This window comes from Gymnogyps californianus, chromosome 7 (assembly GCF_018139145.2).
Source record: "Gymnogyps californianus isolate 813 chromosome 7, ASM1813914v2, whole genome shotgun sequence".
NCBI classification, from domain to species: Eukaryota; Metazoa; Chordata; class Aves; order Accipitriformes; family Cathartidae; genus Gymnogyps; species Gymnogyps californianus.
In genome coordinates, this window is record NC_059477.1 from 3622413 (window position 1) to 3639467 (window position 17055).

A 17055-nucleotide genomic window follows, 5' to 3' on the forward strand; every position below is an offset into this window, starting at 1 on the left:
CACACTGTTGATATCTGGAGCGGACAGAGCTCGCGTAACTTGTGTGTTAATCCCAGAGCAGCAGCCAAAAACCAGGCCTGAGTTTCCCGTCTTCCCTCGTGCTCCACCAGCAGCCTGTGTCTCGCTTTAGTACTTCGCTCGGTTCCTTATGGACTGCGTTTCACCACGCTGGAAACCTCCTCTGGAGGATGAACCAGTGAGTTGTGTCTTTAGAAGCATGTGAAACCCGGCTTATGGGCCTGTTGGTTGGCCTGCATGCCCTCGCAGGGGGAAGAGGTACAGACAGGACTGTGTTTTGCTGTGCTTTATAGAAGATTATAGTTGGGTTAGAGACCTGTGACTGTAATATAAAATTGTTATGTTTCATTTCAGTAGTTCAGAAAGCATACCTAACTGAGAAGTATGTCTAACGTTTGTACATATCCCTCTCTTCATTATAAGCTTCTGGGGGAAGGCAGAAGAAGAATTGTCAACTATTGATAAGAAACAAACTTCACAAAGAGCATCTTCCATCCCTACATGCTTTTTCTCTGCTTTTCGTTCACGTTTGCTGTGAAACTAGGTTTGTTGCAAGTCCAGAGCAGGTGTGCTGCTTTGGTTTGGTGTATTGTCCAGCTTTCTTCTGTCGCTAAAAGAAGTGCTCTGATCCAAGAAACCATCTTCCTGTTTTCCTTTATGACTTACACTTCCTGGTTGTAAAGATTCTCAGGTTTTCTTATGGTTCTGTGCTTGATAACCATTTCTTCTTGTTTCCCCAGAATTAAAAGGAATATGCTTCCATTTCCCCCTTGTCCAACACCTGAAGGGTTTTTAGTTCTCGGGAGGCACAGAGCTCTAAGTTCACCTCTTCACTCATTTAAGTAGTTTTTAAATTTTTATAGCTCCTGGACTGAAGAATGTTCCCTACAGTAAATATACTGGTCATGGATCAAGAAGCTGTAAGCTTTCTGTGGCGAGGAGTGCTTACAGGCCAGTATACAATCAGGAAGGATGTGAGGTCAGTTTGTGGTCACTGAATCCATGACCATCAGCATCTTGACTTTCAGAGTCAGTACGTGCATCTAAACACCTTGTGTGCTGTCATGAAGTTAGCGTATGGTGTAAATAGCTCGCTGTGTATCAACAGGGATTCTGATGATTCAGCCAAGAAAGGCTTCAGTGGTAAGAGGACGGAAAATTTGCCCAGGAGTGTAAGAAAATAGGATTGATTGGTCTCTGAGGATGCTTTTACTCAATAGAAATCACACAAGCAAGAACGGCAAATTCTTTTAACGGCCTTCCGTGAGCTCTTAGGATTTCCTTGAGAACGTACCGTATAATTCCTAGCTTCTATACTAGCATGCAGTAGGTAAAAATAAGATGGTTAATTAAATGTATTTTTTAAACAGTAATGTCCTCTGGTATACCATGGAGTATCTCAAACTTATCTTAATTTTTATTAAGGTGAGAAACTGATACGAAGAGGCAAGCTGATGACTTTGAGAGGTTGTGGCGGAAGTGAGTTGTCTGGATTACTTCTGAGGAGGAGGGCTTAAATGTTCGTACCATGGAATTAGAAAAGAACAACGATGTTAAAAGCAAAAGGAGATGCTTCAATCAGACCTCCTATCTTTTTTCTTATTCTGAGGAAGCTGAGCACACGCTCGTCAGAGACGTTGCAGCAGGAGCTAACCACTCTGGTTTTGGCCAGGCACGTTCTGCCAATGTTTCAGAATTAAAGTTGTCAGAGGAAAGCTTACCTTATTTAAGTTTATCTTTAGATGCAGATATTGAAAAGTATAATAAAAAGAGAATGAGAATTTGCTGTGCACAGGTAGATGAAAGCAAGAAAGAAGCTGATACATTGGGAAGGGCATGTGACACTATGCACTTTAATTGCGGGGTGTGTGATGATTGCAGACAAAGCCATTTAGGTGAAGATTCACAGCTGGAGTATTTCAGTGCTCACGAGCAAGATTTTGATGATGGGAATAGCTCAAGTGAGTTTTCTGAGCAAAGGGAAACTCTAGGAATCGAAACCTTAAAGCTGCTAGATCCAGTTCATGAAGTTCCGGGGGGTGGAGTCGCACAGGAACAAAATCTTGTTGATGCGTCGGAAGATTGTTCTCCTGCTTCTGAGTGTGGTGTGGATGACCAGACCTGCCCAGAAGCAGCTGTGCCAGAGCTTCCCCACCTGCTTCAGGACTCTCTGTCTCTGCCAGATTGCAATGGCATGACTTGTGATCATCAGGAAGAGCAAACAGAATATCATAGTGTTGTTTGTGGAAGTATACTTGAAAGTCATTCTTGTGGGAGTAAAGAAAGGGTCTGTCCGAATCTGCTTGTATGTGACAGTGTAGAAAATGGAGAGGTGAAAGGCATACGACCGATTGATGACACGCTGCCACCCCAAATCGCTACAGGTGAAGAAGTGTCTGAAAAGAATGACAGACACATTCACAGCATCTCAGTGAAGCAAGAAAACCCTGTACCAGTGGCAAGGGCCCCTGCAGTAGCCATGCAATTTTGCGAACGTGCAGGGGACTCTGATTTCTGTAGTTGTGAAGAATCTGGTGTGTGCGCACTTGGTACCAGCTGCGTTGACTGCACTGCAAAGGATGCTGAAACCCAATTTCCAGTCTCTGAAATTCTCACTAGCAAGAATCCCTTTTTTGGGGTGGAAGTTGCAGATAAATCCTCCTGTGGAAATACCAGCTGTCTGAACTCAGAGTTGGAGCACCGTGAAACCTTGAAAAACGTTGCCAGCGACTCTACGGTTAACCAGGCTGTTGATGCGAGTTCTGATTTTAGAGCTTGCTTTACAACAAGCAGAAGTACCAGTGCTCAGGTTTGTCTCTCGTCCAGGGCTATTAATACAGAGATAACAATGATGAACAAATCTCGACCCGTGGGATGGCACCATGAAGCCTGCGCAGACGTTGCTTGCAATACAGACTGGTCATGTGGAGCTGGTAGTACAGAGGGAATTCGGTCGCAGCTTATTGACACACTGGAAGAACACTCAGATGCCAATACTGCAACAGCTGAAAGAAGTTCACAAATTCAGGTAATTTAAAAAAAAAAAAAAACACAACCAAATAATTTTGATATATAGAACTTTTTTTAACTTAAAGTTGCTCAGAAGTTGTCTATACAAATGTTAATCTGTCACTTTTTAAAATGTTTTTTTGTTTAGGAACAGTGGGAATCAAGAAATGAGCTGTGTAGCCGTGATTTAAAGACAAGCACTGACAGGTGGGTTGTGAATTGTTCTTGGTTTGGAATTCTAGATGCTGGATAAGAATTTTTCGTGATTGAAAGGTTGTACATCACTTAGCAAAACTGATGGTATTGAAAGATTGCTGGGCAGCGGTTCCTACACTGGAGGGTAGGAAGGGACCTGGACAAGTGAGAAGAATGAGCTGAAGACCTCCTCGAGTTGAACGAAGACCAAAGCAGCCTTGGTCTGCAGTTGCAGACTGGCCAAGAACAAGTCGAGTGTAAGTCAGCAGTGCTCCCATATGGCAAAGAAGGGAAACCACATCCTGGGGCTGCATTAGCAAGGGTGCAGCCAGCAGATGGAGGGAAGTGTTAGTTCTTCTCAGTTTGGTGCTTGTGAGGTTGCATCTGGAAAGGTATCTCTGGCTGTGGACCTTGTAGTCCAAGAAAGAGATTGGCAGACTGGGGAAAGTCCACCAGAGGACCGTGGAGATGGTGAGGGGAGCTGGTGGAGCGCCTGATGTGCGGGGAGAGCTGAGGGAACTGGGTTTGGTCAGCACGGAGAAGGGAAGGCTAGGGAGGTGGGGAGCCTCCCTGCGGTTCTTGGCAACCTGGTGGTGGGTTGCAGAGAAGACAGAGTCAAATTCTTTGCAGGGGTGTGTTTCGAAAGGGCAAGAGCCAGCAGTTACAGTGGAGGGAATTCTAAGTGGGTGTAAGACAAATTTTCTTACAGTGAGAGTAACGTTGGTACTGTCTCTTTTCTTGGAGATTTGAAACAAACAAAAAAAAACCCCAAACCCAACAACAAAGCTGGACTGGCTAAGACCTCGAGCTAATTTTGAAGTTGGCCCTGCTTTGAACAGAGGTTTGTACTGCAGACGTCCGCAGATCCTTTCCAACCTAAATTATTCTGTGACTGTGGAAACAAAATAAGTGCGTCTGTAGATCAGCAGAGTTGCTAAGTTTCTTTTTGCTCTTACGACTGCACTTTTTGGATAGAAATTATCATGGTGCTCGTGCAATTCCCACCTCTCGGTTAAGGCTGATTATAATGTGAAAGCTACTGTAAGACATCATTTTTTCTGTGTAGTAAATAGGAGGAACGGATTTAATTTTTCTTATTTTTTTCCTCAAATCGTATCAGAAATAGCTTCTGCAAAGCTGCTTGTTTCAAAATAAAACACAATGAACTTAAAATACTGATTCAAGGGCTTCAAGACTTTGTCTATTATTATGATTTTAAAGGCTGGTACACCTTGACAAACAAGCTGTGAAGAATTCTGCATCAAGCTACTGTCAAAAAATACTGCAGAGAGCGATTGAAGCAGAATTGCAGATTCTAAACACTCATTATCAGATGTGCTGTCAGCACTGCTTGAAGATTTACAAACTGGCTTTGGAGGAAAACACATGTTTTAGCAGGCACGTACTTTAATGTCCTTTTAAATGAAATCAATAACTTGGTTAAAACGCATTAAGTGCTAAGTGTTACCGATGGATTCTATCCATAGCTTGTAATAGTGTTTATAGTTAGCATTGTTGTCCAAGGGAGTTTACATTCTCGTAACTGCAAAGTCTTATTTTTCAGTCTAAGACTTTCTGTAGCATTCACAGACCCAGCGAAATACAGTTTGTTTCCAGGAATGTCTTTCTGTACAGGAGGAAAAGTACACAAGGAATAGTACGGGGAATCCGTTCAGGAGTGGACGAGATGCATAGAGGGAGAGCTGGGGAGGAGGTGGTAAAGGAGCAGAATTGTTAAGACGGGGAGGCAGGAAGGGGGTAGTGATTGCAGAGTCTCTAGCTGATAAAGCATACGCCCTGTAACGCACCTGGAATTCAATCAAGAAGTCCTGCCTCTGAACGCTTTACTGTGCCACGGATAGCTATAAAACCTCATTACTGTAAGTGTCTGCTCCGTAGCTTAGGAGAGGGTTCAAGAGAGCAGGTTGCAATGCTGTGCAACAGAGTATGGCTCCAGAGAGCTACTGTGCGTGTTGGGAGTGAGCTCGTGTTCTTGCGCGATGTCGAGGAATCTTTAAACACTGTAAAATGTTTGGGCAATTCTGGAAGCAGTAAAATAAATGAAATGGCTAAGTCGATCTTATTTTCTTACACGTATTTTAACAGATGTAATGGAAATGCTGAATTAGGTTCATCTCTCATGTTGGTTTTGGAAGAGCTAAAGAAGAATTACAACAGTATGAGAACGAAAATAAAAATGGGCATACCTTTAAATGCACTTCCACCGCTATCAGTTGAGATGAAGTTGTTCCCAATCTCTTCTTCTTATGTCCCCTGCAAGGTAATTTCTTAATTGCTTTTTGTTTTTAATATAAATTGTTTTCTTCAGAAAATTAAGATAAATCTTTTCTTTTTTCGACAGTTGTTCAGAGAGGATCTTTGCTATGAGTAAGTAGTCCTCATTTGTGTTATTTATTGAAGTTAAAATAAATGAGAAGTGAGTTTAAAAGGTGTTAAACTTAAAATTTCTTCATTTCAGGATGTATCTTGTTGCTGCAAACTGTTTAACTGAAAGACTAGCATAGAACTTTGGGTACAGTGATTTTATTTTAAGGAAATTTTTACTCCGTAGTGTTCTAACATGCAAACTATGGAGTTGTATTTTTACTATCTTTACAGCAAAAGTTTTCAATTTACAGGTAATTCTCCTGGTTCCCTGCTTTCACTACTAATATCTTTGTCTCTAATCTTAATGCTATGTCTTAAAAAAAAGAAAAAAAACCACAAAAAACCACCAAAACAAAAAGACTTTGCTGCCAACAAAGATAATATTAGGCATATAAGCAGCTGTTCTGCTAAAATTATCATTCACTTATGAAGAATGACAGAAAAATAACTTCAGGCAGACATATGGTACTGCATGTTCAAGAACCATGTGCAGCTACTTTATGTAAGTGGAGATTAAAACAAATTTGGCAATAAGTGTTTACTGCATCAGGTAAACAACTAGGGATCTCTTTCAAATTTCTTGTTAAGTATTAGTAAAATGAATAAAAAATTGCATGAGATTTCAAATCGTAAAGACATATATCGAAACATCACACAGAAAGCCATCTAGGTATAAAGGAAAAACAGCCTAGCATAAACCTAGAACATAGCTTTATGTTTCAGGTTGCAACCAATGCTTTTATAAAATACAGGTATCAAAAACCTTTGGTTCTCATTTTAAGCTAAGATTGGTGAAGCACATTTTATTTATTTTACTGTGAGCTTTTGGAAATATTTAAATTAATATTTCAGAGTACTCTGTATCATTGTAGAATTTAAAATTGTTGTGCCATATTTTATGTGAAATTCTTGGATCTGTTTTAGTTCTGTTTCAGGCACAAGAAAAACTGACTTTGAAGCACCAAAACTGCAAGAAGGGAAAATTTCTGTCAACATGGTAGGGCATTCCTCATTACTGAGTTTCCTAGACATTATGTTGTGAAGCATAGTCTTCTCTTAGGTATATGCAAATACAGTCTTCAGGGCTCAAACTGGGATTCTCTGCCAGTAATTGCAAATGCAGCTGATGTGACCAAAATGTTGATCGTCATTTCAAAATAAAATAACTTGGGGGTTCTTGAAGACGGTCAGTAGGTTAACTTTTTAAAATCTACCTGTTCAATCATTTAATATGCTGAGGCTCAGAAAAATAACGTATAATCAGGTGCAAGTGCTGTGCCATAACTGAAACACGTTTGTAGGACAATCCACAGACTGTATGTGGCGGTCAGCCAAGTGACTCTACTTCCTCCAAGACATTTGAAGAACAACATAAAGATCAGGACGTGGAACGTGGTAAGCAATCTGCTCCTAGTACAAGTACTACGTTATTTGTTAGTTAAGTTGTTGGAAAAAAAACAAACCCTGTGTAAAACATACATATGGATACTCAGCTGTCCTTTCTGTGATGGGATGCTTAACGTTATATCAGCTCTATATTACGCTTTGCATCTTGAGAAAAGATTTTGCTACTTAAATCAGAAGTGAAAACTAGTATGTGTCACCTCTTCGTAATGTAGTACCAAGTCATGTAGGTAGCTGGAATCCTCTTAAGCACACAGAAATTTGATACTCATTCATATGACGTACCACGGCCTGAATTTTAACACACTGAAATTTATTTCAACTGTCAAGGCTCTGTGAAGAATGAAGAAGGGAATGAATATTGGTTTGATGCTAAAGAGGACTTGACAGTAGCAGATTTTTCAGTAATATCTGAAGAAACAAAAAAGCAACAAGAAAAACAAGACACGGTTGATTTCAGAGGTGAGGTCATGTGCTTTAAGCTGCCATACCTAATAATGGTGTTTGTTTATTATTTGAGTATTCTGTTCCTTCTACAAGCATAAGTAAACTTGCAAAAAATGCTAGCTGGGATTTCAGACTTACTTTTTCATTGACTTGCAGTGAATGCTTGTACAGAGACTCAGCTCTCTTCATCCACGTTTTTCCTTGAAAACTTTACTTACAGTGGTTAAACTCAATTTAGTAAATGTCCAGCCAATCATGTAGCTGGAAATCTTTCTTTTTTTTTTTTCCTCTTCCTCCTCTTTCTGCTTCCTTCCCCATACTGGCTTCTTAAGAGTTAGCTGGGAGTGATCTGTGTTTGGAGACTTGGGTCCCAGTGATGGGCATGGTTAGAAGTGAGCTTGTGTGATCCGTGGTGGGGACTCACAGTACACTACCCATGCTTTAGCACTGTTAGTTCAGACCAGTATTTTCTCTGGTTGTACCTCTTCTGCCTCTTCAAACCTCAGGAAATACTCAGGGAAAAGAGATTTCACAAACTGAACTGTTCCGCTTCTCAGGACGCTCATTTTCTGTTAGAACATACTCTTCATTCTTTTAGGTTTTTTAAACATTTTCTATCTACACTTTCCAAAATCCACAGAGAAGATGTTAGCTTGAACTGAAACAAGAACAGTTATTAACACTTTGCTTTCTTGTGCTTATTATTAGAAGCAAAGATAATGGAGAGTGGAAATGAGTGTTCTTTTATTCGTCTTGGTGGCCTGTGTTCCTCAGTTTCAGAGGTATGCCTGTTCTTATTTACGTAGTAGTAGTAGTAATGTCTTGCCTCTTTCCTGAATTCTTTCATAGTATACATTTGCAACCAAATATGCTTCTATTTTGTAGGGTGATTTAAGGTCACATTTCCAGAAGTATCAGATTTCTGACACTCTTACCTCTGTGGATTCTAGTAACTACAGGTATATTAATATGTTTTACTTGTTTCAGGGTTTTTTTTCTGTCAAAGTGAGTGAATCATGGGAGAGAGGAGGGAGTTGTTCATTAATTTGTTTCAGTAATTAATGTAGATACAGATAGGTTGACAAAAACTTGTCATTCCAGACAGCTCCTCATCTTATGAGAAGTTAAGGAGTCTGAAATTTTCTGTTGAGTTTAATGGAGATACAGTTAATATTCAAAAGATATGAACCATCATGTGTTCTTACTGATAGTAATTTAATATGTTTTACTTAGTTTCCTTTTTTTTATTATTTTTTTTAATTTTACGCCTTAGATATGCATTTCTTTCCTTTAAAGACACTAATAAAGCAAAGTTAGCTGTAGAGGAAATGAACCAGAAAAAAATAAAAGGAAAACCAGTAAGTGTTGAACTTGTAAATACTTCATCAGAGAATAAATATTTGGTTTCCCAAGTACTTACAAATAAGCTTTGGCATGAAATCCAACCTGTTGATAACAGTCAAAGAAACGATCAAGATAAAACACTCGCTTCGGCCTCCAATTCTGTGAAAGCACCTGACGCCACCTCTGCTTCTGAGAAAATGCATCTCCTTCCCATAACTTCTTCAAAAATTTCATGGTCTGCCCAAGTACCTTCAGAAACAAAGTGCCCTGGTCTGAAATCATCTACTGAAGATTCGGTACATTATTTGCTTGGAGTTAATCAAAAGGTAAATAATTATTACTAAGGCTCCTTTATATGGCAGATTAAGAGCCTTAAAACTTCTTGTCCCATAACGTGTTACATTTAATGTATAGAGAATGATGTTAGGATAGGCAAACATATTATGTGTCAGTAATAAATTTCTGGCATGCTGCAGAAGAGTGAGAGCACCATTTGTTTGCCCCTGCATCAAATTGTGATGCTCCCTCTTTTTTTCTTAATCCTAAGCCAGCTGGGAACCTAGCCATTTGCACTAGATTTTTCGTCTTGCTTTTCTCCTCTTTTGAGTTTCCGCCTGTAACACTTTTTTTATGTGAATATCTTGTGATTTTATACAGGAAAGATTTTGGGATACTCTTGGGTTTTTTTAATATAAATCTAAGAAACATCTACGTATAAATATAGTAGTTTGTCTTTGCTCAGATTGGTCCTTGGAGGATAAGGCAAAGTTAGTAATTGCTGGTGTTGCTCTCATAAACTATATAGATATGCTACCTTTGGGGATTTAACTTGAAACATGCTAGTCCTCTGGGAAATATAAATCAGATCTAATTTAAAGTAGCAGGAATGTCAGTTACACATAAATACATGTAGTAGTTTTATTTCTGATTTACAGATTGGATAATATGACTGGTTGTATTAGAATAACTTACTGATCTGAATCTGTATCTGTCATTTTTTTCTTTTTCCATAACAGGAATATTTATTAGTAGTAAAGATACGTTGTATTACTTGCACAATACTTAACCCATCCACTTTTTGCTGATTTTGATGCAATTCTAGGATACTGGAGAAAATTGCCTGCAGAAAACATCTGCTCCTTTCTCCACTAATGCATATGATGCCTTTATTTCTCCTAATACGTTGAACTTGAGCAGCTTTACCAAATTAATGAAGAAACTTCAAGAAATTCATCCAGAGGCTAGCAGGTGAGTATTTGGATTTCATTTCTGCCCTGATTTGTAATGGGTCCAATATCCATGGTAACTAAGTGCTAAATGTATTGCACAAAATGTGATATAAACAGTTCTTTCTTTTATTTGTGTAGAGACAAAATTGTGGATGCTCTGCTGGAGGTGAGGAAGAACAACAAAGGTATCCTAAGTGGCTTGTCCATCAATTCTATTGTGGAAAGGACCTCTGTCATTCTAAGGAAATGGACGCCCAGTTGTGGGTGCGAAAAGCAATGCAAATAAGTGAGTATTCTAGCCTACAGAAGTATATCGAAATAAAACCCCTTGAATTTGTGTAGCTGTATAGCCTGACTAGATTAGTAAGTAACTTAGTATAAAGCTCTGCAAGAAGTACCTGAATGAATCCACTGAAACAATGGTTTCTAAGGAATTGTTAGCTGTTTTGCAGAACATCTGTACACAGATTGGCTTGCTAGCCCTATGCATTCTATAAAACTTGGTATACTGGGGGTTTTAGTATGCAAACTGTTTCATTGATTAACTTAGTGGAGAACGTGCTCATACATACTCTGTACAAAGGTGACACCTAACGGCCAGTCCTTGTGTAGCAGTTCATAAAGAAATCCCAGCATAGGCTCAATTTTGGTTTAAAAATTGATGATTTCTATCTGATGTATGAGATTCGGTTCTGGACTAGAAAGCTAACAGAGTAAGAGTGTATGTCTTTTAGGTTTTTTTCATGTTAAAGGACATCTTGCATGATGACACAGCACTGGACGCTGCAGGAAGCTGCAGCAAGCTGAACATGCTAAAACCACAGCCCAGGATTCCAGGGATCTGTGTCTATATTCTCCTGTAGGAGACACCCTTGAGTTGGCGCTTGTTTCAGTCTCCTACTAAGCTTGGTATTCTGCTCGCTTTATGGCTGCTAGCAGTGCCACTACCAGGTTTCCCGCACTGTCCCATATGTTCTTAGCGATGCTCCAGCTTCACTTTCGCCCACAAATGCGACCTGTACGATATTTATTCTTCTGTAATGTTTCTTCCCAAAACTGCACCAAATTCTTAATGCTCTGATTTTGGTCTCAAAGCTCCTGTTTCAAGGATGTCAAGGAGTCAGTCTGGTTTTAATCGATATCACCTCTTCCAAGACGAGTAGTATTTATGCCGATAGTTTTACATAGCCGAGTATCTTTCCCACCCATTGAACATTGCTTAGACTAAATACTCCTTCGACTAAATACTCATGGTCGGGTGCCTATGCATGTAGTGCATGAGTAAACTATAACACAGCCTTAACTTGAACAGAACAGCTGTGTGTTACATAGTAGAACTATAATAGAAGTAGAGCGATTCTGCCCAGTAAGACGAAGCAGAAGCCTGGGCTAGAAAAGTTTCCATAGATGCATTAAATACACAAAGAGATGCTTATAGGCCGTTCATCTCGGTCCTTTTCTGGGAAGTAATACCAGCGACTAGAAAAGTCCTTCAGAAAGACTGACTGTAGATAGTGCTGAATACACAGGGACATAGGATAGGATTTTACCTACAGCATAAGATCATACCTCCCATAGTGATGAAGAGCGTGAAAGAATCTCAACCAATATGCATGTTTGGCTGAGTTCCTTTTGAAAGGATTAGTGTAACGTAAGTTTTTTAGTTTGGCATTTGACTGCCCCGTGAGCTTTTACAGATGCCTCTATGAATCAAAATAAAATTTAAAAAAGAAAAGTCTTCATATTAATCTACTGACTGACTTCCACAGGACTGCAGATACAGACATAAACTCATCAAAAAAACCCCATCTTACACTTGAAAGTCTCTTCAATTAGTAAGGTTTTAACAGCCTCAAATGTGTTGTGCTTTCCTTGTCAAGCGATTTTTAATTTTTTTCTTTTTTTAAATGCTGTGTGGGCTTTACATTCATAATTGTTCCTATGATAGTGGTTTTTCTGTTGCTTTGCTAAAGAGATGATGACCTCTAACCATTTTTACTGTCATCATGAGGGAGCTGTGAAATAGCCAGGTCATTAGTAAGTAATGGGGAAAAAGAATTCTCATCTTTTGCATAGTGAGAAACAAGTATGTAATATGTTTAAGAAAAGATGATTCTGCTCAAAGCTCATCTGTACTAATTCAGGTACGTGTATAGCTTCAGACTTCTCCTGAAGGTACTTTTATGTCAAGCTGTATTACATACTGTTTAATGTGTAACAACTTAAATTCAGTTTTAAAGTAAAGCATGATATAATCTTGCTTTTTCCTTTGGCTGACTTAGCCCAGAGTTGGACATGTGAGTGTTTATAGACCTTGTATATTTGTTAATTTTGAAGGAGTAACTTCATTAGAAATGGGAAGTTAGGTTTTGGACTGAAAAGTCCTTTTATTCTCATTAGTGAGTGGCTATCATATTTACCTGAACAGCACGCTTAACTTTTTTCTGTTTTCTAAACCCAATGGTAGGCAGCAGTTAACAAGAATTGTGATGCTATAAAAGTTATTCAGTGCAGCATTAAAAGTGGCTGTTTCCTTAAATTTTATCTGTACCAAATGTCCACGCTTCGAAGCTTTCTCTGAAATTAATAATCTGCATAGTAGAAATTTAAAAACAGACCAATGGAGAGGGGTCTTATCAAAGCATAACTAAACATAAAGAAATGCATAGAGTCTACGTACTCCTAAATGATGATGTGATAACTGAATTTTGAATTAAATTAATTAAAAAATGACCACCAGATATGATTTGTTGCACAAAGATTATATATTTTATTTTATTGTAGTCATTTCTTTCATGTAGTTCTTGAAGCTAGGAAACCTCACTCTTCTATGTACTTCTGCAGTACATAGCACAATTATTATAGCTTCTAGTGGTTTTCCAGGGTATTAAAACTGCTTATGTTCCTTTTATTTCAGTTTGAGTGTGTACATGCAAAATTTACCTGCTGCTTTTTTTTGTGTTCTTTTTTTTTTCTTTTTAAATAGATGGCTTTCTGAGTATGAAGAATCGATCATCTCCCTTTGGAAGATTTTTGCAAATTCTGTACTCCAGCTTGTTCCGAGATCGTACTGTGTTTCTTGTTTGATTTATTTCAGCAGATCTTAACGAAAACTCAGGTAGCATCACTGTATGATATGCAGTCTTATCCAAGAGAATATAACCTGAAGGTCAGTTTGAGGTGTTTTTCTGTTTGTGCAGATATTAAATGATTCTTCCCAGTTTTGTTGTTCCCCGTAGTTGGTTCAAGCATTTCAGCAGGTTTCTCTAAGGTAGGAAGATCACACTTCAGTGAAGCAAGACTTCTCTAATACTGGCAGGGCTTTTCTAGGCTGAAGTACACAACTGCCAGTTCTTGCATGCCACTTAATTTTAGGCGTGGTGGTAGCTGCTAAGATATTAATAAATAGCCAACACGCTTGTGCTTTCCAGATAATCTGATTCTGAATAGTCTGTAGAAATTCCATGTATCCTTTGAATACCGGGGAGGCAGCAAGGGCTTCATCTTAGAAAACCAGGCTTCGGAGCTGGCAGTGCTGGTGGACACGGTTACAGAATCCCGTGCTGCAGCAGAGTCATCTCGTGTCCATTTTTGACTCAGAAGCGTGTTGCAGACTGCAGGGCGGTGATATGGCCAAACAGTTCCTTCGGGATGAAGCCTGGATTTTAATTTTTTTTTTTTTTTCCCTTCTTCAGAACATGGCATTTTCTTGTCTCGTATTCCACTTCTGTTGCTGCAAGCAGAGGATGGGCTTCTAAATCCTTTTTTTTTTTTTTTTTTTTTTTTTTTTTTTTTTTTTTGTGTCCCATGGCCTGGTATAGCGGGAAGCACGCACTCCCTGAGACCCTGGGTTTGGGTTGATACAAGGGGAGGAGGAAAGCTGGGAGTATCCAGTCTTTCACGTTTGCTTGTGTCATTACTGTACAGAAGCGGTCTAGATTTTAAATCCTCTTCTGGTAAACAAAGGAAAGGCAGCTTAGGTGTACGTGTCTGGTCAGGGGGCGAGGGGAATTATCCTTGATTGACACGGACAGGCTCATGCTGTGATATTGCATGACAAGACAGTACATCGCTGTTGTCCATCTCTGTCTCTTTGTTGGACTTTGTTCTAGATCCCAGCTGCATTGGCTGCTGAAAACAGCAGCCTTACTTACCTGTGAATAAAGGTTCAAATTCCTTCTTTGGAAAGTTGTGCGGGTGTTTTGCTGTTTTCAGATCTCATCCGTTCCCTTCCTCTTAGCAGAACCGCCGTAGGTAATGCTTTCAGAGCCCCAGCCTTGCCTTCGACAGCCAGTACTGTAAACTTGGTCCTGAAACTGCCGGTGAGGCCTCAACTTTGGTTTCGTCCCTGTTTGTATCAAGATGAAAGCAGCCGTAGGCTTTGCTTTATCACATTAGTAATGGCAAATGCTGCCCTTTGTGTTCCCCAGACTTGATTCTGTAACTAGGCAGGTGTTACTAACAGTTTAGGATAGAACTGGCTTTCTGGCCTGCAAACTGTTTTTTGTTTCTGTTGGGAAAGCAGAAGTGGGTATGATATCAAACACTCAGGTTAGAACACTGTGGTTTTCGTTCGAGTTTTCTTGTTTCTTGTTCTCCCTTTGAAAGGAAGAGCTAACTGAAAACGTGGGAGAACCAATTTGTGGGGCAATGATGTCCCTGCAGCTGGAGCCCTCGCCTACTGGGATGATACGCTCCTCATGGCATATCCTAATCCCAGATGTGCTCCTGAAGAGCCCAAGCAGGCACTCTCATGTTCAGGCAAGGCAAAAATTCAGCTGTAGGTGGAGGTGTACTAGCTCAGTAATGATTTTCCAGTCCGTAAAAAACCAAACCAAAACAAAAAACAAAAACCACAAAACACTTATTTTCCTCCTCAGATTGCATTACATCCTCTATGTTCATTCATGTAAAAAGAAAGCGAGGGTATGGTTCTTAGCCTTAGGCTGGAGAGAAATGCCTTCGGTGGAGGTGGAAGGAGGGCTAAGGAAGATGGGGGGGGGAAGCATTTCTCGGTGCTTTTCTGTTCCCTTTCCCGTGTCTGTGGGCGCCCACCTGCCCGTTCCACGGTGAGGGGAGATGGGAGACATCGCTGCCTTACCCGGGCATGACAGCCAGCCTCAGCTAAAGCCTGCTGGAGCCATCGGAAAGGTTACCTTGCCTTCGGTCCTGCCGAAAAAGGCGGCGGCTGGGGAGAGGGAAGCGCCCCAGGGGAGGAGGAGGCGCAACCGGCGGCGGAGCGGGGCTCCCGGGGCCGCCCCGGCGGGGCAGGTGGCGGGCGGAGACCGGGGGAGCTGGGCCCGCCCCTCCGCGCAGAACCCGCCGGCGCGGAGCCGAGCCGAGCCGGGGCGCGGGGGGAGGCTCCCGCCCCGCCGGCCCGCTCCTTCCCGTGGCTGGCCGAGCGGCCCGCCGCCGCCCGGGAGGCATCCATCGCTCCGCAGGCGGGCTGGGTGGAGATGGCCCCGCTCCCCCGGCGATTCCTCTGCTTCGTCCTGGGTAAGTGCGCGCAATCCCCGGCAGCAAACTTCCCCCGGTTACCGCTGCAGCGGCTGGGTGCCGGTGCCGGGCTAGGAGGCGGGAAGCGCGCTGGTACCCTTGGCAGCGTTCAATGCGGGGCGGTGGCAACGGGAGAAGCTCCCCTGGAAGTCCCGGAGCAGCCCGGTGGTGGTTGCGGGAAGGAAGTCCTTTGCCTTCCTGAGCGGGACCGGCGGGAGCACCGGCGGGACCGGGAGGTGTGCGCTGCCTCTGCGCTGAGAACGGGTGTGCAGCACCGGCCTCCTCCTCCTCCTCCTCCCTGACTTTACCAGTGCCCGCTGACCTGTTTGTTCCTGAGATCTGCGAAGTCTCCAGCCGGGCTTTGCTGGCAACACAGAAAGCAGGTGGAAATTAAAGGGAGAAATCATTCCGGAGCGCTAGGGCATAATAAAACATCTAACTTGGCCTCTAAATATGTCAGATGACAATGCTATCAGACACAGCCTGTTTTGTGTGGGATTTGCTATTCGGTAGGTGAGATTTAGTGAGGCATGCTCATGTTGGCAGACGTCCTCTGCCGTTTGTTTCAAAAGTAGAAATTAATTACTAAGAGACTGCTTTAGGAGTCTCTGTTTTCCTGCTGCTGAGCCACAGGGAGAGGACGCAGCCAGGAGTGCTCGTTCAAGCAGGCATTTCTAGGCTGAGGTTGGATGTTCTGGGTTTTGCAGGTGATCGACTGACTTAAAATCAGGTTCGAAATTCTTGCGTTGCCTGATCATTTTCATGGGGTGCAGCATGCTCTGGTTTCTTTGATGCTCCTAGCATTTCAGGTGCAACAGGTAGAGGCTTGTGCTGTGCTTGTAAGCTGTGTATCTGCAGCAGAAAGCTCAGAAGGATCACGTATTGGTACTCTGTACAAGAAGAAGTGTGTTTATTTAAGGTTACTTAAAAGGGAAACCGCATACCCTCATCCTAACGCTGATCTTCAATGCAATCGAAGTCCTCTTTGAGGAAGCCTAGATTTCTCCTTCTTCCCCTTTGTTCTCCCCTGCCGGTTTTGTCCTCCGAACCGTGGTGAGTAATGCATTGAGCTGTGCTGCATGTAATGGTCTTGTCTGTACCACGTAATTAACTATTTACTACTCTTTAGCTGGCGGTTATTCACAGGGAGGAGAAGGCCGTGCCGTTAGATGAAGCACGTTCTCCGTGCTCCGTTGCGGGGAAAGGCTCCGGGTCCCTGGCTGAGGAGGGAGCAGTCCTGCACAGAAACCTGTGGCTGATTTTGCTGCCAGTGAGCGCTAATTCCTGTTTGGTTAGGATTCTCTCTCTGCTCTGTTTTCCCAGTCCCTTCCCCTTTTCCTGCCCCTTCCTTCTCTTGGTTTGGGCACTGTAACTTTTAAAAGTGAAGAGAGCAGGAGCTGGTGATACTCCAGGCTGCTCTTTTCCATCTCCAGTAGGCTCGGTCACAGCAGGACGTCTGCCGCTGTGCAAGCCACTTAACCGGTGACAGCTAATCGTGGTGTCGAGTGGTGGATGCGTTTGTCTT

At 41.8% G+C, this 17055-nt stretch overlaps 1 protein-coding gene across 1 annotated transcript in view; it reads left to right on the forward strand.

The window, feature by feature from the left end:
• The window catches only part of RBM44 (RNA binding motif protein 44), a 47050-nt gene that overhangs the window by 903 nt on the left and 29092 nt on the right, over positions 1–17055 (forward strand). Inside the window, exons 3-17 of the mRNA XM_050899966.1 lie at positions 1444–2120; positions 2151–3046; positions 3176–3234; positions 4444–4620; positions 5329–5503; positions 5585–5610; positions 6535–6607; positions 6912–7005; positions 7345–7476; positions 8170–8243; positions 8347–8420; positions 8735–9131; positions 9908–10053; positions 10173–10317; positions 15437–15530. Coding sequence (XP_050755923.1) covers positions 1547–2120; positions 2151–3046; positions 3176–3234; positions 4444–4620; positions 5329–5503; positions 5585–5610; positions 6535–6607; positions 6912–7005; positions 7345–7476; positions 8170–8243; positions 8347–8420; positions 8735–9131; positions 9908–10053; positions 10173–10317; positions 15437–15530 — 3136 coding nt within the window. The 5' untranslated portion in view covers positions 1444–1546. The remainder of the gene's footprint in view (positions 1–1443; positions 2121–2150; positions 3047–3175; positions 3235–4443; positions 4621–5328; positions 5504–5584; positions 5611–6534; positions 6608–6911; positions 7006–7344; positions 7477–8169; positions 8244–8346; positions 8421–8734; positions 9132–9907; positions 10054–10172; positions 10318–15436; positions 15531–17055) is intronic.